Source organism: Triturus cristatus, chromosome 5_2 (genome assembly GCF_964204655.1).
Source record: "Triturus cristatus chromosome 5_2, aTriCri1.1, whole genome shotgun sequence".
In the NCBI taxonomy this organism is placed as follows: domain Eukaryota; kingdom Metazoa; phylum Chordata; class Amphibia; order Caudata; family Salamandridae; genus Triturus; species Triturus cristatus.
Window position 1 is genome coordinate 6,620,168 of NC_140588.1, and position 21,071 is coordinate 6,641,238.

Consider the following 21,071-nt stretch of genomic DNA (forward strand, 5'->3'; position numbering starts at 1 on the left):
GTTATTAAGTTACTGGACTGATTCTCTCTAGCCGCATTCTTATGTGCTAGAAACCTCAATTTTATATCTTTCTTTGGTATCAGTGCAGCTGCTTCAGGGTTCAGACGAATATTACAATCAAACAGAAAATTAAACCAGTGGAAAATATAGCTCAGCCATGGTATACGAGACGAGTTATCAAGGTTCAAACAATCCTTAATGATTGTTTGTGTAAATGCTGTCTCAGTTTTGGACCAGATGGAGCGCCAAAGTAACAAAGGGCGTAGTGCAGCTAGGTCCATGATAAAATCGATACCGTCTTCCATATGAGTTAAAATATTGGGAACTGAGGAGGGGGCACATAGCAGTTTCTTCAAAAACTTATTTTCATCATTCTGTAAGCTATTAACAGGATGGTGTCCCAATACTCCAGCCCCATATAAGGCAGATGAAATACACCTAGCTTTGTAAATAGCCAACATATCTTTCATTCTCCTTTGCCCTAATTTGGCCGCGAATCTAAAAATACTACTGGTATTTCTATTCATCTTTAACCTCACATTCTCATCCTCGTTAGTCCATTTCCCATCCCTAGAAAATGTTATCCCCAAATAACAGAAACTGTTGACCGATTGTATCTTAACTTTATCAATAAAGAAGGAAGAGTTAGGTTTCATCCTCCTTCCACAGGTCATAACAAAAGTCTTAGTCTTATTGATTATCAGTTTCCTATCTTTGGTAAATAACACAAATCTATCTATTAGGCGTTGTAGGCCATTCTGTGTTCGTGATAAAAAAAAACGCATCATCTGCGTATAGTAAAATAGGAATAACGCTTCCATCTATCACAGGGGCGTCTGAGGGCAATTTACTTAAAATCAAATCAATTTCATTTATAAATAGTGAAAATAAAAAAGGAGCCAAGACGCACCCCTGGCGAATTCCTCTTACAACTTTAAAAAAGGGTGTGCATTCTCCCATAGGACCATAACGTACCTTACATGAAAGTCCGGAGTATAACCGGGCCAGAAAGTATACGCACTCTTTGGGGGCACCCAGATCCAACAGGGTGTCCCATAAAATATTGTGATCTACAAGATCAAAGGCGCTGCTAAGGTCTGCGAAACAGAGGAACAGATTACCTTCCTTAGCAACAGTATATTTATGTATAAGGAGGTCTAAATTAACGCACTGCTCCAAAGTTCCCAGACCTTTCCTGAATCCGTATTGTGCCTTTGAAATTATCGAATTGTCCTTGGCCCAAGCCTCAAGTCTATTTAAAATTATTCTGCTCATAATTTTTATAGATGCGTCTAATAGGGAAATGGGACGATAATTACTTGCCTCAGACCTGGAGCCCTTCTTAAAAAGGGGAATGATTATAGACTGGCCCCAGGAAATTGGCATCTGTCCCTCCACTGCTGCGTTAAATAGCCTGGTCAGAATGGGGGCCCACAGGTGTAACTCGGATTTATATAAATCCAGCGGGACCCCATCCGGGCCAGGCGCCTTGCCGCCTTTGCTGTTACTTAGACCCTCATAGACCTCGTCCAGGCTAATAGCCAGGGGCAATCTTGGCCAGGTAAACTCATTATCCTGATGGGAATCTAAAATCAACCTATCCGGGTTAAAAATATTTAAAAAGTGATGCATCCATGATTTGCAATCAACGTGAGAAGTTATTTCAGGCACTGTATCATTTTTTAAAAAAGGGCTGTTTATAGTATGCCAATATAGTTTACTATCATTTATTTCGGCCGCAAAGCTGAGATTGTTCCAGGCCTCCTCTTGGAGAGCTTTTTTCCTCTTAATAAGTGATGTTTTATAAACAACACGACAATTTTTAATTATTGTACAGTTTCGAGGTTTGGAGCTCCGCGCTTGTTTTAAAGCATGGAGAGCCTGAGTACAGCTTGTGTCAAACCAACCAGTGTTGATTTCTTTTTTCCCCTTGTGTGGTTTTGTAAGTAGATTGTCAATTGTTTCATTAATTGTACATAGGTGGTCGAGTACAACATGCGAGTGTACCTCATCGCCAATACAATAATTTACTTCCATGTTGCATTTTCTTAAAACCTCCTCCAACAATTCATGAGGGACAACCTTTGTCCATTTAATCCTAAACCCATTAGGTCTTACTGCCTCAATATTATTAATACAGTTATTGACATCAATATTTTTGTGACCCCAACTATGCAGTGATAACGAGATACTGTTGTGATCACTTAAAGTTTGCTCATTGACACACAAGTTGGAGAATGCACAATCGTTAGACAGTAGTATGTGGTCGATATATGAGTTAGCTCCTCTTCCAGTAAAAGTTGGACAGTTTTCATTAGTACTGTTTTTCGTACAGCTTAACATATCTAAGTCAAACTTAGCTAGCATCATATTTAAGGCGGTACCATACGCACAATGTGGGAAGTGTAAACAATCGTTTTCCTCCGTGTTACCACATTCCCTTCTTAATCCACATAAGTTGCTCGTGGCAAAAGGACAAGGACTTATATTAAAGTCACCCACCCAAAGGACGATTGACTGATGGCCTGAAACTGCCTGTGTCCTCACAATTTCTTTTTCTAGCTGAATCAGAATTTTACCTCTGTCAGCAGTGAATACATTATTATAAAAATGTATCAGCAACAAATCTTTCCCGTTATCAAACTCTAGACATAATACCTGAGAATGGACATCCACTGAAACACAACTTTTAATTTTGCAGGAGTTTAATTTAGTTGATACTAAAAGCAAGAGACCACCTTTGGCTCTTCCAGCGATCGAACTCACTGCACTCAAACTGTGTGCTGAATATCCTTCAATAAAAATAGGTTCCTCGCACCAAGTTTCCTGAAGACATATTATGTCATACCCTATGTTGATAAAATCCCTCCAGAAAGGGGTATCTAATTTCCTTTTCAAACCTGCAATATTCCACGTAACAACGCGGTAACCTGTATTAGAATCACAGTTTGCCACTATACAATCGTTTACTCGTTCTACGTTTAAAAGGGAGTCTGCGATGGAGGGCAAGGTTATAGTCTTGGTCTGTTTAATGCCTGTGCTCACCAGAACAGCATCCACTTTATTAGATTCAGGTAGAGAGGGCGAAAGGACAGTCGCTACTATATTAGACAGGTCACAAATAGCTTGTTTATCGTTCAACTTCTTAGTATTATCAAGCAGTCAGTCGTTTTCCTCCAATGAGGACAGAGCAGAATATCGGTTAAAAAGGGGGAGGGTATAATAATCCCTCTGCCTACTAGATGGCTCATTTCCATGTATATCCCCTCCATTACAATATATCGGGGCTCTCAGTGGCAAGTTAGGAGGGTAACCAGCCCCCCCCCTAGTTAAACCAGATTCATAATGCTCATCCTGTTGGGGCCGTGGTAGTTGCGAGCAATTCAAATAACTATAAAAATAACCCAGAGGTCTGGCAGAGACTGAATTAACTTGGTTGGGAAAGGAGGCGGCTCTTAGGAGGACGGTTGCCACATGCTGTGGGTATTTAAAATTAACTATGATACAGTCCCCTCTGGTAGTTTTCCTGCCTTCCCCTATCCAGCCAACTCTGCGGGTGGACAAAATATCGTTAGAAAATGCCAGCGGAAAACCACAGTTTTTGTTGAGCCAGGCAAGTGACTTATTTTTTAAAGAGTCATGAGTTTCCTGCCTGGAATTAAGCATACTAGAGTCAACCTCAGGAACATTAATCAATACCACTGCGTAAGGTGCACACTGTGGTGGGAGGTTAACAATATGGTTTCTCTTATGATTAAGAAGCCCAGCATCTCCCTCAGCTACAGGCTTCTGAACATTCTGTGGGCGTGTACATGCAGAGGATGATTTGCCTGATGAAGTGACTAAAGAAGAAGAAGGAAGTACTGGTATCACAGTGGATGACGCATTTACAGGCCGACTTAACTGGCTACTATCCCCCGGAGTCATAGAAGCTCCCTTACTGCAAATACCAGACGGATACAACGTGGGTCCCAAGGCACCATCTGTTGGATTATGAAACATGGAGGCCGGAACGGCCGATTTGGGGGTTATCAAAAGGGAAAGTCGATTTTCATAGGAATCCAAGAGACCCTTTAAACTGTCTACTTCTGCAGAGACTGAATTTAACTTCGCCAACAAGGGGCTAATTAAAGCCTCCAATTTGGACTCAATGATTGAAACCAAATGTCCTATTGAGGCTGTATGAAGGAAGACCCCCTCAGCTTTCTCATTGATCCCCAATGTTTCTTTTAAAGAATCTGATGTGACCCCCTTACTTGATTGAGATGTACCCTGCTTTTTAGGCTTGTGAGACACCACCCTCTTCACAGGTGCTTTCCTGCACGCCCGCACTTTCCTCTGCATAGGAGAAGAAGTTGGGGTGGTTTTTGAACAGGATGCTATGATCTGTGGGGGAGATGGGGGGGATGAGTCATTTAGGAAAATAGGTTCATCGATGCTTTCAACATTAACCACATTAACCACATCAAGGGGTACATCGACAATCACATCTACAGTGTCAGTGTCAGTATTAGCCCTGCAACTTTCCAAAAAAGATGTTTCTGTATTAGGTGCTAATGTGTCCACTGGGGATACTGCAAGGCTCGATCTACCCAATGAGAGTCTCCGATCTTTGTTGATCTTATTTACAACTTTTACCAGGTAGTTATCCATAGTCCTCTTTTCTCCTATGCCAGGTTGATTGGACGACTTAGACTTCGACATCATGATGACCAATGGTGACAAATGCAATAGACAGAGAGACAGGTATATGCGTGGAACTGATCACTTACAAGTCCGATGTTGATCGAAAGTCCGTGGCCCTGCCCTGCCTCCTCCTGCCCCGGACGGCCACAGACGGTCCCGCCCTTGTCCCGGGCTTCTCCCGGCGCCGACCCGCGCGCGATCCTGCGACGCGGAGGAAGCGACCGTCTTTTAAATGCCTCCGGGCGCTTCTGTGACGTCTGTAGCGCTAGGGCGCCTGGGAGCAGTAGTCTTCCCTCACCGGGCCGTGAAGAGGTCTGGCGGCGGCGGCGGCGGGGAAAACGCACCAGCAAAGCACCAGCGGTGCGTGAAGAAGCCAGAAGACACCAAGACACCAACGGCTCCCCTTACAGGTATTGTCAGGGCTGGGTAAACACGCCTCCCGCTCCACCGAGGGAGCGACCGTCTTTTAAACGCCTCCGGGCGCTTCTGTGACGTCTGTAGCGCTAGGGCGCCTGGGAGCAGTAGTCTTCCCTCACCGGGCCGTGAAGAGGTCTGGCGGCGGCGGCGGCGGGGAAAACGCACCAGCAAAGCACCAGCGGTGCGTGAAGAAGCCAGAAGACACCAAGACACCAACGGCTCCCCTTACAGGTATTGTCAGGGCTGGGTAAACACGCCTCCCGCTCCACCGAGGGAGCGACCGTCTTTTAAACGCCTCCGGGCGCTTCTGTGACGTCTGTAGCGCTAGGGCGCCTGGGAGCAGTAGTCTTCCCTCACCGGGCCGTGAAGAGGTCTGGCGGCGGCGGCGGCGGGGAAAACGCACCAGCAAAGCACCAGCGGTGCGTGAAGAAGCCAGAAGACACCTAGACACCAACGGCTCCCCTTACAGGTATTGTCAGGGCTGGGTAAACACGCCTCCCGCTCCACCGAGGGAGCGACCGTCTTTTAAACGCCTCCGGGCGCTTCTGTGACGTCTGTAGCGCTAGGGCGCCTGGGAGCAGTAGTCTTCCCTCACCGGGCCGTGAAGAGGTCTGGCGGCGGCGGCGGCGGGGAAAACGCACCAGCAAAGCACCAGCGGTGCGTGAAGAAGCCAGAAGACACCAAGACACCAACGGCTCCCCTTACAGGTATTGTCAGGGCTGGGTAAACACGCCTCCCGCTCCACCGAGGGAGCGACCGTCTTTTAAACGCCTCCGGGCGCTTCTGTGACGTCTGTAGCGCTAGGGCGCCTGGGAGCAGTAGTCTTCCCTCACCGGGCCGTGAAGAGGTCTGGCGGCGGCGGCGGCGGCGGGGAAAACGCACCAGCAAAGCACCAGCGGTGCGTGAAGAAGCCAGAAGACACCAAGACACCAACGGCTCCCCTTACAGGTATTGTCAGGGCTGGGTAAACACGCCTCCCGCTCCACCGAGGGAGCGACCGTCTTTTAAACGCCTCCGGGCGCTTCTGTGACGTCTGTAGCGCTAGGGCGCCTGGGAGCAGTAGTCTTCCCTCACCGGGCCGTGAAGAGGTCTGGCGGCGGCGGGGAAAACGCACCAGCAAAGCACCAGCGGTGCGTGAAGAAGCCAGAAGACACCAAGACACCAACGGCTCCCCTTACAGGTATTGTCAGGGCTGGGTAAACACGCCTCTTGTGTTAATCACCCTTCCCTTGAAGGTGAGGGTATCACAGAAATAACCCTTCATCTCAATGTCCTGCTCCCCAAACGCTTTCGGATTCACATCCGTCTCAGTCAACTGTACATTGCGCCACTTTTCATCAAATATTGTGTCAGATATCAATGTTATGGGTGAACCTGAATCGGCAGTAAACGGCAACTCCACTGCCCCAATCATCACCGAGCCTATGGGCCCCTTCACACGGCCATCCACCGCATCAATGGACAGTACAATGTTTGCACACATTTCTGGATCACCATCACTCACCGAACTCACTCTCACGTTGCCCATGGGTCTCCTCGTTTTACATACTGTAGCATAGTGACCCACTTTCTTACACTTAGTACATGTTTTGCCCAGCGCGGGACAGGATTTGCTATCTGCTAAATGATCCTGTGAACCACACCTGAAACAACTTAACGGCCTCCTGCCTACAGCCTTGTCAGTCCACGCCCTGTCTGGAGGCTTATGATCAGATTTCTTCTTGTCCTGCAAATAAAATACATTAGGGCTACTACTAGCACATGCTAATTCTTTGGTAGATAGAACCGATCTCTCAATTCCTTTTGAAATGTCTATCACCTCCTTGAGCGTCGGGTTTCTGCATGCTAACAAGCGTTCCTGCACCTTTTTAGAATGACAATAAAACACCACTTGATCCCGTATGTACGTGTCAGCCATGTCTTCAAATTCACAGTCTTGCGACAGGACACGCAAACATGCAATATATTCCTCAATTGTCTCCCCTTCCATTTGCTTTCGCAGAGCGAACTTATGGCGCCCCACCATAATATTACATTCTTCAGAGAACTGTCTCTCGAGCCGTTTTACTGCCTCCTGGTACTCGTTGAGCGGAATGAACACTCCGGACTCTCATACTCCGGTAAACTGTCGAATATCTCCTGACCAGCCTTCCCCAGCAGGCCAAACAGAAGCGCTTTTTTACGTTCCGCATCATATTTTTTCCCATCTATTGAGACGATGTAATTCTCGAAAGCCCGCAACCAACTCTTCCACTTCATGCATGGCTTCCCGGGTCTTCGAGGAAGAGGGGCGGCACACATATATTGTTACTCTGCGCCATGGTCTCAAAGGCACTCACACAGCACACCGGGGCACCTGAACAGCAGGCTGAGGCTACGCTCGTAACCTTCCCAATTCAAAATGGCAGTCCAAGCGACCTCACGGTGTCATTGCCGCACCATATGCAGCAGAGAGAGAAACCCGGCACCACAGTACCTTAATATGAGGCTCAGTAGCAGGTAGGCACTCCTTAGCACCCTAGCCCTCAGGACGCGTCGCTCTCGGACAGTCAGGCCTGCCTGGTCGTAGCAGTCATGGACCGGCAACCACTGGCACCCTCGATGCACTCACAGGAGCCTCGGTGGTCGTAGCAAGCTCACAGCAGCATGGCAGGAAGCTCCCCAGTTGGAGCGCGTGCAGCATCAGCAGGAAAGAACGCGCTGCAGCATGCGAGTTCTCCGCGTTCAAGCAGCGCGTCTACCGGCAGGCGGGGAGACGCAATGGCGAAATGGCGGCAGCATACCGTGGCGACGAGCAGCAGGTCACCAACGGTTCAGGGAGGCACTCGGCGTCATTGAAGGCACTTCCGCTTGCCGTGAGGTAAAAGCGCGACACCGCCCACAATCCGCCGTCGTCCCGATGCTAGGATCCGCCGCACGAAAGTTCGCCGTCCGCATGCCGATCCGCTGCACCGCAGAGATCACTCGTGGGCCTCTGAACTTGCTCAAACCCTCGTCGCCATTTGTTGTGGCAAGAAGAAGATACAACGACTGGGAGCAAAGTCCTTTATTCGTGAGTTACTGGTACAGAGGCCCGCGAGCCGCTAACCATCGCTCCCCTGGCAAACCCCAAAATGGCATCCCCGTGAACTCCCCCTTCTGACGTCCTACATCGCTCCTGATTCGTAGAGAGCATCATGTGACAAAGCTAATAACAAAAGACAGACTACATCTGACACTACTGGGTACATACTGTATATACTTGTACATGTTCAACGCACATATATGCCAACATTTCAGAAGAGCAAAGTGGGAGATTTCTTAGGAAAAATCGGGAGAATGGGGCCTTGAATCGGGTTACTGTCATGTATGGGCTTTGGAAGTGTGCTGCTGCAGGATCGGACATTTGAAACGCAAATGCACGTTTTTTTCTTACCTTTCAGAAGCATGGAGAGCAATGACAGGCAGAGAGAGGGTGATGCAAGTGTTGTGCACTGGCCTGGCAGGTTGCTGGCAGTGCATACACCAACACCCCCCCCATTGTGTGTGGCAGCCCGGGCTGAAACAGCTTCCCGGGCACACAGACAGCCGCCCCGAGTACTTCACAGGTCTTTAAAAGACCATTCGCTTGTTAATGAGGCTTTGTTGGTTTTTCACCCCATCTAGAGCCCCTGCATCGCCACTCTGACTATTGCTGGAAGAATAAGCACGTTACACAATACCAAGCCTTGTCAGCTGAAACCCAGAGGAATCGGGTTTCTGGATGCTTGAATCGGGAGGCGGGAGACTAGCCTTGAAATCGGTAGTCTCCCGCCTGAATCAGGAGGGTTGGCATGTCTGACAGTGGGGTGGGTTCACTCGGGGTTCAAGTCGCTCGTCGCCATTATTACGAATGATGAATCCGGCACAGCAGTCTCATAAAATGCTTTATTCTTGACTTGTTGTGTAGGGGAATACAATGGTTCTTAATGGCCTATGAAGGTCCTGGGTAGCGAAAGTCCTAGAGAGGGCAGGTGATTTTTTTTTTTTTTTTTTTTTTTTTTTTTTATAGGTACAGAGACTCAAAGGGGAGAGGGATAATTAATATCGAGAAATTAATTAATATAGAGAAGGGCCAAGAAGGGACAAGAAGGTCAAATTATGACATTTATTTATTATACAATAGAAGAAATCAAGTGCTCACATATTCAGTGACAAAAAGCGTGACGTGCAGGTGAGGGTGAACTTTAAAAGAGAACATCGCATTGGCAACAATTGTGAACCATTTTTTCTTAAATTAGTGTAAAGGGTTCAGGTTGCGTAAGGTCGACGACGTTTCGAACTCAGTTATTTGAGTTCATCTTCAGGACAAATGTGAGCATATGAAATCTAAACATAAAGGATACAATAAATATAAGTAACTCATAGGGAAAAAGTATTAGGTAATTCATAATGACCCTTCAAAATATATGGCGCATCACAATCATGTAAATGAATGGTACAAAATGCTCTCCAGAAAATGATGCAAAAAAAGGGGCCACGATTAGAGTGCCTAAGTGAGAGGATAAACATATCAAGAGTGAATCAGTGTACTCCAATGCCAAATGACATATAATACTGTATGGAAGTATTCACATTAAGCTTATTCCGAAGCTACGGAACATGATCAACCAATCAGGGGAAAGAAATAATTTGATTTAAGAGTGCACTAACATAGTTTAGTATATTGAAGCACTCTATGAAGCGGAAACCTAGCGTTGCGCGAAGGAGGTAGTTGGCACTTACTTAGCATACGAAATGGATGATCACTTGCGGTGCAATTGTTAAGTTTAGCGAGTCATCGGAGTGGCCAACAGTTCAATGGGTGCCATGGGGGTTGAGGCCTGGGGTGAAGGGGAATTGGGTGAAAAAACGTGCTGCGTATCGCTTGTGGGGCTACGGGGCTGGGACAGAGTAAAAGTGACTTACTTGAAAGCCGTTGTGTCCGGAATCAACCGTATTATTTGGAGCGGTGTACTTCTAGTGCCAGGCAATGAATCTGAAAGGAAGCGGGCGTGATTAGGAAGGGCGGACATGGCGGCCGCCGGGGAGGAGGAAGGCTAAGTATAGAGAGAGGGTTACTTACTCGTGGAATCGGCGGCAGGGTCCAATCAATGGGAGTCTCAAGGGGGGGTCTGTTCACGTGTTAATCCGTGCTGCGACTGAGGACGAGTCCGGGAGCAGGGTGCATATATTACAGGAGGTTGCCGTGGTTACGTAAAGGGGAGGCAGCTGCGTGCGCTTACACGCGTGTGAATCTATCGGCCATGGGGTGGCCCGGGACATGCCTGATCACATTGGGCTGGGGCTGATAAGGGAGCATGCGTGTGGGAGCAATTTAACAGATTATGAGAAAAGGAGGGGGGGGGGCACGTGTGTGTGAAATACACGTGAAGGAGAGTTAAACTCCTGGGCAGTGTAGGCAAACATGAGTACAAGCGCTTATAAGTAACAGTTAACAGCATCGAAAATGAAGCAAATGGGCGCTGAATTACATGGTGCAAGGCGTTGCAATGTAAACACTTGCTGCATTAAGATGGAAACACAAAGGAGATGCCAAACAGTAGAAGAGATACTGCAGGAGGTTGTGAATCAAAGTGAATTAAAGAATTAAAATCAAAAACAAAAACAAAACGCGGTCTCAAAGCCGGGGTATAGCAAAAATACAATAATGTAGAGGTACAAACTGGGATTGAGTTTACAGATGGGTTGGCATATCTTGCCGGAAGAACTTTCAGAAGCATGGAGAGCAATGACTGCTGGCAGTGCATACACCAACACCCCCCCATTGTGTGTGGCAGCCCGGGCTGAAACAGCTTCCCGGGCACACAGACAGCCGCCCGAGTACTTCACAGGTCTTTAAAAGACCATTCGCTTGTTAATGAGGCTTTGTTGGTTTTTCACCCCATCTAGAGCCCCTGCATCGCCACTCTGACTATTGCTGGAAGAATAAGCACGTTACACAATACCAAGCCTTGTCAGCTGAAACCAAGAGGAATCGGGTTTCTGGATGCTTGAATCGGGAGGCGGGAGACTAGCCTTGAAATCGGTAGTCTCCCGCCTGAATCAGGAGGGTTGGCATGTCTGACAGTGGGGTGGGTTCACTCGGGGTTCAAGTCGCTCGTCGCCATTATTACGAATGATGAATCCGGCACAGCAGTCTCATAAAATGCTTTATTCTTGACTTGAACCCAATATACAGTGCTGAAGCGACAACATACATCCACCTCCTCCCAGCTTCGTATCATCTGTCCCCTGGTGACCTCATCGCATTCCGCAACTCAAGGACACGAGCCCTGAAACCTCATGAGTTTACCACAACATAACAGACAATTTGTAGGCCCCTAATGCAGCACAAGTGCAAACTGTGGCACTGCAACAATTTTTAGAGTAGCCTGGTGCTGCCATCAATGCTACTCACTGAAGTCATAGGGACTGTGTAAAATCCATGCTCCGGAGTCAGTCCGTAATAAATTCATTATTGAATTAACTTTCTCTGAAGGTGTAGCCTGTGTCTCCTGAGGCTTGCCCGGTGCTGCAGCCTCGCTCTGACATCCTGTCGTGACTACTAATTATCATAATTTATTAGCAGGCTGAGGCAGCAGAGATCCTATGCTGGGAGGCCTCTCTCACATGCTGGATCTCAGCTGCCTCAGCCTGCTAATAAATTATGATAATTACTAGCCACGACAGGCTGACTCAGTCTCTGTACAGTCAGATCCCACATGGAGAGAATGTACAGACTCTCTGGGGTATATTTACAACCCCCTATTGCCATGGGAACGTCACTTTTTAGGACGTTCCTGTGGCGATAGGGGCTTCGTCTTATTTACAAGGCAGCGTTGAGCCACATAACATGGCTTAACGCTGCCTTGTATATAAGGCCCCCTTTCACGCTATGCTTAGTGTGAAAGGGGAGGGCAATGGGTGTTGCTGTGGGCGTTCCACCGCAACATCCATTGATTCTGACGCTGCCCCCTATTTACAAGGGAGGCTTAAATAGGAGTCCGCTCCAGAATTAGGACCAGGGAAAACCTGGTCTTACCCTGGCGCAATGAGGAGAAATGAAACCTTTCTCCTAGTTTTTGCTGTTTTCATGTGTGCAGCACACACGAAAACAGCAAAAGGCCAATGATTGTTTATGTACAGGACGGTCCCCCTTCCTACACATAAACAATCATTTTTTTAAAATGCCATTTTGCAACTTCTATGTGTGCTGCATTAAGTTACAAAACGGCATTTAAAGATTGTTTATGTGCAGGAAGGTGGACTTTCCTGCACATCAACAAACTTCCCCTGCACGCAGATACCCTTGCACTACTGTGCAAGGGTACCTGCGTTGGCGTTAGGCTGTTAAGCGTAGCGCCATCGCAGGGGGAAACGCAGGGATGCACCATATTCTTGTAAATATGGTGCAGCCCTGCGTTTCTGAAGTGTCAGAGTGAGGCGTTAAGCCAGGAACGCTAACGCTTCACTCCGCCACTTCCCTTGTACATATGCCCCTGTGTGTTTCAAGTTGTAAGTGCCCTTCTATTTCTGGTGCTTTGCAGCTATTTAAGATGATCTCAGAGTTTCTCGTTGCTCAAATGGGCATAATTTCTGATATTTATGTTACCCTCGTCTTTATTGCTTGATTTTGGCTCGCGAGAAAGTGTCACTCATAGTCATTGAATGTCACTCATAAATACACTGAAATTATGAAAATGTCACACATAGCAATCTGAAACCTTGGCAGCTATAGTCATTGAATGTCACTCATAAATACACTGAAATTATGAAAATGTCACACATAGCAATCTGAAACCTTGGCAGCTATGAAAAAGAATTTATGATACAATATACAATACAAACATTCCTCCATCCTCTTACATCTCTAAATTGAGCATATATTGAAAATTGTAAATGTTGGAGAATTGAGTGTTCAAATACTTTAGTATGAGTCATTAACGTTCAGTAAAATTTAACAGTAGTTTGCACTCACTTTTTAATTTGGCCTGGTTTAGCTCACACGTTATGTTGTTTTTTCCAGGAGGTGAATTTCAACATGTTGGACACAGCTCAAAATGGACTCTTAAAAAGTGTGGAAAAGCTGCTTTCTGAAATTTACATTCCGGCCCTCAAGACAATGGACCATGGTTGGGGTGATGCTAGTGGGCCCCAGTGTTCAGCAAATATTAGGCAAGACTTTCTCAATTCACTGGAGGGATTTGTAAGCGTCTTATCAGGAGCTCAGCAAAGCCTCAAGGAGAAGGTTTGCATTACTTTTTTTCCAGATGGTCATTACTCCGTGACAGTTTAATATTTCAAAAGCAATAGTTTAACGGTAACTAGGCTGCATGTATCAACCAATTTTGCGTTCGCAAAAGGGGAGATTCGCAGAATTAGTCTGTTTGCGAATGCAAATAAAGGCTTTTTACATGTGTCAAACCATATTTAGGGATTCGGTAATTTTTTACCGAATCGCAAAATGGGTTAGCTATTCGTTGCTTGTAAGGGGCATGTTTAGGGCGTCCCTTCCAAATAGGGAATAGCAGCAGTATGTATGAATGTTTTGTGGCCGTGAATGCTGTTGTAAAACATTTGCAATTTACCACCCACTTCAAGTTGGTGGTACCCATTCGCAAATGGGAAGGGGTCCCCAAGGGACACCTTCTCCTTTGGGAATGGTGGCGAAAACCTTTTTTAAGAGCAGGCAGTAGTCCAATGGACCACTGTCTGCTCTTAAAAATTGAAAAGAAATCTCAAAAATGTTCTTTTTAAACGGAAACTGTTTTCCATTAAGGAAAACAGGCTGCATTTTAAAAAAAGATTGCTTTATTGAAAAATAATCACTGACATGGTGGTCTGCTGACTACAGCAAGCTACAATCCCTGTGATTTTAGCGATTTCTAGGGGGTCACAAATTGTGAACTACCTCATTAATAATAATAATGAGATACTTCGATTTGCAAGCCCCTACAAATTGGAATAGCGATTAACTAATTGCGATTTTCTGAAAATCGCAATTAGGTAATCGCTATTCCAAATGTTGATACATGTGGCCTACAATTCCAGCTTAATTTACTTCTGACTTTTACCTCCGAGTGTTGAGCCATTTAGTCCCTCAGTTCAACCTACAGCCAAAGTCTAACAGTTTTGGATTGCATTTTCCTTTCAGTCAGTTGAGAAATCCCTAAATTCCAAGCCGTTCACTGTTCGACTAGTAATGCGAATGTGTATGAATGTGATGAAGGGCTACAGAGCCCGAAACGTGTCATGGTGACAATTTGCACAGAATAAACAGCAAAAGCACAAAGAAACTGGAGTCCGTTTCCTTCCTATTAGTTCCAAAACAAGGATCTTCTGAAGTTGTGAATCTATATATATTTTTATATATATATATATATATATATATATATATATTCACTGAAAAAACCATAGGTTTCACACACGTTATAGTTAGCTGGACATTTATCTCATACAAAACCAATGAAATTCCCCCGTTATAGTTAGTACAGCTAACTATAACTCGCGCGACCGCAATCCACTGCTGATGACGTCACATATTACATCACTCATGACATGGTCAGTGACATCACTCATGACATCACTGATGACATCTCAAATGACATCACTGACGATGTCACTGATGATGTCATCCAGTGAATGTTTAATTTGCAATTTTTTTTATAAATATAGGGAAAGGCCTGTTTAAGAATGAGTGGGTGTACAAGTGTGTAAAGGGTTGATTTTCTGTGTTGTGTAACTGACTCGACAAGTGAGTCCTTTAACTACATCTTACTTTAGACTAGTGCATAAACTGTATAAATGTTTTGTATGTGTCTGTGTGTTGAGGTATAAGTCGTGGCATGGTTTTGTGAATAGCTATATAAGTATCTATATGGGTTTTTGATTGCTTGTCTCAGTATCTTTATGAGTTCCTACGTGTTTGTGTGGGTAAAGTGTGTGTGAGTGTGCATAGATGAGTGAGTGTGTGATTCTATGACTGGATGTTATTAAAAGTGCATCTCTGAAGGACTGTATGGTTGAGTGAGTGTATGTATGGCTGTATTATGGTTTGAATGTATGTCTCAGTGGTACATTTGAGACTAACTAAATATGAAAAAGGCATAATATATGTGTGTAAGAGTATATAAGTGGTTAGATGTGAGCGTGTGTAATTGTGACAGTGTCTGTATGGATGAATGTGTGCTTGTGTCAATGATTCTAATTGAGCATAAGAATATGATACTATTTTTGTGAGTGAGTGAACTTGAGTGTGTATAACTGCATTAATGAGTAAATGGCAGTGTGATTAATTGTTTGAATGACTAGGTGTGAGAGTACCTCTATGGATGATTGTTAGTGTGTGAGTGTCTATATAGATATATGTATAAATGTATATGATACTTTTTTATGGACTGAATGTAACTATGAGTGACTGTACAGGTAAATGTGTGGAGGTGAACGAAGGTCTTAAAGTTTTTTTTTAGGTATGCAGTTATTAGTATTGCATTATTTATGGATTTACGAATGGAACTGTGTAATTTTCAGTTGGTATATGAATGGTTTTATAAGGGTGTGAGAAGATGTGGTAATTTATCACATTGATGTCTTGAACAGTGACATCGTCAGTGATGTCATTTGAGATGTCATCAGTGATGTCATGAGTGATGTCACTGACCATGTCATGAGTGATGTAATATGTGACGTCATCAGCAGTGGATTGCGGTCGCGCGAGTTATAGTTAGCTGTACTAACTATAACGGGGGAATTTCATTGGTTTTGTATGAGAGAAATGTCCAGCTAACTATAACGTGTGTGAAACCTATGGTTTTTTCAGTGAATTTGCAAGGTTTTTTAAATGCTAATTCCTAACTATAACGTGTGTGAAACCTATGGTTTTTTCAGTGAATTTGTACGGTTTTTTAAATGCTAATTTTTGAATTATTAAATTAAATATATATATATATATTTTTTTAATTCCTATGTATTCATTTATATATTATCTGTATCCTTTTATTTGTTTTTGCTCTTTTTTTTAACTTTCAATTAGGATAAAGTTGAACAGTTTATTTTATTTTTGCAATTAATTTTTCTCCACTTTTTTTTTTATATATAAATTCTTGGGGTGCGCGCTCTGAGCGCGCACCTAGTACGTTTTCGTAAGTTTTTTATGAATACCGTCGTACGTTATTTACGTACGCATACATAAGTTATAGTGCACGCTGGGAGCGCGCACCCAGTACGTATGCGTACGTACGTACGCATGCGTGCGTGCATCGTACGCCCTCCACGCGGTTCACTTCCGCATATGCTTAAATTACGCGCATTAACGTTCGCGTATACGCGTGTTCAACGTATGCGCGTTACGTACACGCATATGACGTATGCACATGCGCTCCTACGCGTTCGCGCATGCGTAATCACAAGGTGCGCGCTCGGAGCTTGCGCAGTGTGCGCCCCTCGGGTTATATGCTTAATAAAACAACACTTCTAATTGGTTATCATTACTTTCAGTTTCTGATTGTTTCAACACCACACCCAATCCCCTCATGGCAAGTCATGTGATCATGAATCATCACTTTTGATTGGTTTGAAGTACTTTCAGTTCCAGATTCTTCCCAAACCACACCTACTCCCCTCATTATTAGTTCTGATTCCTTTGGAGAAGGAGCTGTTCTGTTGTTGAGAGACTATGGCTGAACAGCAACCATCTTCAGACACTGAGCAGGACACTCTTGAGAGGCAGAGGAACAGGAAGCAGAAAGACAGCTTTATATGGCAGTTTTTTACTTTACCAGAGGGACAAAAAAAGGTAAATGCACCGAAAGTTACTTGTACATTGTGTCAAAAAGTCTTATCACATGGGAATGCTAACAAGAAATATTCTTTTAGCATACACACAATGACGAGGCATGTTGAGGCAATGCATCCAGTATCTTTTCGTCGAGCTTCTGGAGCAAACCCTCCACCTGCTCATCCGACGACATCTGCAGCAGCTCAGCCGAGCACATCTTCGGCAGCTCAGGCGAGCACTTCTTCTGCAGTGGTGCCTTTGCCTTCTTCCACACCTCTTTTTGGACCACCTTGTTTGGCGAGGTTGTCCACACGCTGCACTGATTGCGGTCGACTTATTTCTGTGGGTGAGACCAGTCTTGATCTCATTCAGAGAAAATTTGATGCGCATGAGTGCAGTAGGCCATAGATGTTTTTTCTATTTTTTCGTTTTTCTCTTCCTGTTTCCCTCCATTAACTCAAGGGCTCTTTTAAGAGCCACTTAAAAACTAAACCCCCACAAATTTTTGGGGGATTTATTATTTTTTTTTTGGGGTGCGCGCACCCTGCGCGCACCCAAGGATGTTTTTGAAAAATTTTTTTTTTTTTTTTTTAATTTAAAGTACAAAGAGAGGTGAAGAAATGGAAGCATGAAAAGGGAGGATTGAGAAATACAAATATTTTTCACTTATTTTTTTTTAAAAATAACTTATTTGGAAAAAATAAATTTTTTGTATTTTGCAAGGGAACAGAATTTCTTTTTTTCTTTTTTCTTTCTAGTTCTGCAAAAAAAAAAAAAGTATTAATATTCAATCATACATTTCAAAAAGCATTACATGTTTTTACATATTTTACAAAGCAATTTTTTGCCCTTTTTTTGCTGTTTTCAGAATTTTTTAATTTTCACTTAAAATAGTGAAAACAATTGTATTCATCATTTAACAGCGGGCAAAAAAAAAACAATCTAAAAGATTGTTTAAAAAAAGCCCAAAAACTATCCTCACTAAAATATACCTTGTTAGAAATATTACATATATATTACAAGTACTTTTCTAGATGAATAAAAATTTTCTAGATAAACCGTCTTTAAACCTTGTCGCAAAAGCACACATGCCAAAATAATTTCTGTCAAAGGAGTCCACAATTGTTTTTATTACTTTTCCTTTAGGCCAAATAGTAATTTCAAAATCCTTTTTAAGTGATATCTTCCATTATAATCCTTTAAAATTACAAAAAATGCTTTCTTCAGATGCAGTTTTTAGTTTTCAAAATTTAGGTTTCAGAAAAATTAAGTAAGAATTGGGTAAATCATAAGGCAAACGTTGCTTGAAAATCAATTGGGAATCATTACACAGTGTCCAGCCTTTTTCACATTTAAGATAAACTGTGTAATGTCCAGAAGTTACAGTAGGTCCTTCATGAAAAATTATTGCAACTGTAACAAAAGTTTTTCCAGAAATTGATAATTGTTGTCCTGTAAACTTCTTTATTAAAGTATCCAATTTTGAACCATCAGCTCTACAACGTTGCATCATTAAAATTACATACTGACCATATTTCTGTAAAAATAACGTGGAAAACATGTCAGATTTACATTCAGAACATTCCATGTTGTGATTGGCATCTTTAACTAATTTACTAAAAGTCATTGATTTACTTTGTGGTAATGGTAAAAATATGAACCTTTCTGAATCAACATTACTACTACATGTGTTCATACAGTTTTCACAGCAATGTTCCCATTTGTAAGAGACACCAAATAAGTTTTCTATTTCTACTCCTTCATCTTCAAGTACGCTCAAAATATATATTAAGAATTCCTGTGCATCTTGCTGGACATTTTCTTTAAACTGTGTAGAACCACAACATACATCTAAAAGATTTCTAACATCAGTAGCACTTTCTATTTTAGTTTTATCAGTACTCAGCTTCTCATAAAGGAGACTTAGCAGAGAACACAATCTTTTTCCATGATTTACTATTATCTGTTCTAGCAACTTTTCAAGATAAAATACAACATTCAGCACTACATTTGCATAGCAGTTGACACCAGAGCTATTTTCAAAATGGCAACCAACAACCTCTTCAACACTGTCCTTTTTCTTTTTCCTTGCTATCACATCACTGTCCTTTTTTTTGTTCTGTTCATCCACATTACAGATATTTTCAAATCTCCTTTTCCGAGAGACAACATGTTTTTCAATCACAGGATACTGTCATAAATGAGGAGCATAGGTTCTTTTTAATCTATTATACTCCTTTACACAGTTTGTATCAGCACTAACTTTTGAGTCATCAAAGTCTATCATAAATAAACCAGATAATGTTTTTACTCGTGACAGAGCAACATATGCCATACCTTCTTTGAACACAGTAGAACCAATGTTTACAAAAGCACTATCTACAGTCAATCCTTGAGACTTGTGAATAGTTACAGCATATGCTAGAGAAAATGGAAACTGCTTTCTACGCACAAATAAGTCTTTCACAAGCATGAAACGAACTGAACAAAGACAAATGTCTTTAACTTCTTCTATCTGATCAAATTTTATTTTTAAAAATTCAATTCCATCTTTTTTCTGGTAATTAATAAAACCCACAACTCTTCCCATAGCTCCATAGGGTTAATTTGTGTTTTGAAAACAGACTGCCCCTTTCCTGGGACTGCAATTCTTACTGAACAACAACTTCATAAATTAAATCTCTGCCCACAATTCCTGTGTGCACACAGACTCATATCGTCATTTTAGGCACATAACACAGGCTGCCCCTTTCCTGGGACTGCATTTCTTTCAGAACAACAACTTCACAAATTAAATCTCTGCCCACAATTCCTGTATACACACAGACTCATGCTATGTTTTTTGGAACAAAACAGTGTTCCTGAATAGTACCAAATTACTGTTACAGCCTGACACATTTTCCTTATCATTTACAGAGGCAGAAAACAGCACATGTCCTAACAGCTCCTTGAGACCATGACCATGTGTTACAGGGTGAGTGATTAGACTAGATCAAAGAAAATGAGGCCTTGGTGACGTTGAATGTGTTTGCGTTACATAGTGCTATCTGAAACATCACACAGACCTGAGTACTACGCATGGGAGTGTGGGAGAAGCTGCTGCGTGTGTGCCAAGAGTGTGTTTCTGGAGACTGTGTATTGTCTGGTGCAAGACAGATGAGCAAAGAGACTTCAAAACTGCATGAAGAGTGCTGGGATGTATGTAACAGTGCATGTGTGCGAAAGGTTAGTTTCAGTTTTGAACATATGGCAACTACCTGTGCCTTTGCTATTTAGAAAGAGAAATCTACCCTGTTGGTTTCAAATGTTTTAGCTTTAGCCTCTCATTTGCGATTTAGTGATTTCTGTTGACTGCTAACCACCACATTTGAAGAAAACAAGCTGTCCCTTTCCTGCAAGTGCATGTTTTACAGAACAACTGCAACACAGATTACATCTCTGGTCACAATTCCTTTGCGCACACAGCCTCATGGTGTGCTTCTAAGCTGAAAACAGAATTTGATTTGCAATTTCAAAGCACATTTACTACTATGGTAGAGAAAGTGATAATTAGTGTTACAGCCTGATACATTTTCCTTGTAGATCACAGAGGCAGAAAAGAGCACATGTCCCAACAGCTCCTTGAGACCATGAGCATGTGCAATATGGGTGAGTGACTACACTAGAGCAAAGGAAATGAGCCTTGATGACGTTGAATGTGTTTGCGTTATACAGTGCTATCTGAAACACCACACAGACCTGAGTACTACACATGGGAGTGTGGGGGAAGCTGCTGCGTGTGTGCCAAGAGTGTGTTTCTAGAGACTGTGTATTGTCTGGTGCAAGACAGATGAGCAAAGAGACTTCCAAAACTGCATGAAGACTGCTGGGATGTATGTAACCGTGCATGTGTGCTAAGGGTTATTTTCAGTTTTGAACATATGGCAACTACCTGGGCCTTTGCTATTTTGAATGGAAAATCTACCCTATTGGTTTCAAATGTTTTAGCTTTTGCCTCTCATTTCAGATTAAGTTATTTCTGTTCACTGCTAACCACCACATTTGAAGAAAACAAGCTGTCCCTTTCCTGCAAGTGCATGTTTTACAGAACAACTGCAACACAAAATACATCTCTGGCCACAATTCCTATATGCACACAGACTCATGCTGTGTTGGTAGGCACAAAACACAGGTTGCTGCCCTTGGCTGTCCC

At 43.3% G+C, this 21,071-nt stretch overlaps 1 protein-coding gene across 1 annotated transcript in view; it reads left to right on the forward strand.

Moving 5' to 3' along the window:
• The window catches only part of DNAH5 (dynein axonemal heavy chain 5), a 5,853,083-nt gene that overhangs the window by 451,161 nt on the left and 5,380,851 nt on the right, over window positions 1-21,071 (forward strand). The window contains exon 5 of the mRNA XM_085606747.1: window positions 13,130-13,351. Within this exon, the coding sequence (XP_085462873.1) occupies window positions 13,130-13,351 (222 nt within the window). The remainder of the gene's footprint in view (window positions 1-13,129; window positions 13,352-21,071) is intronic.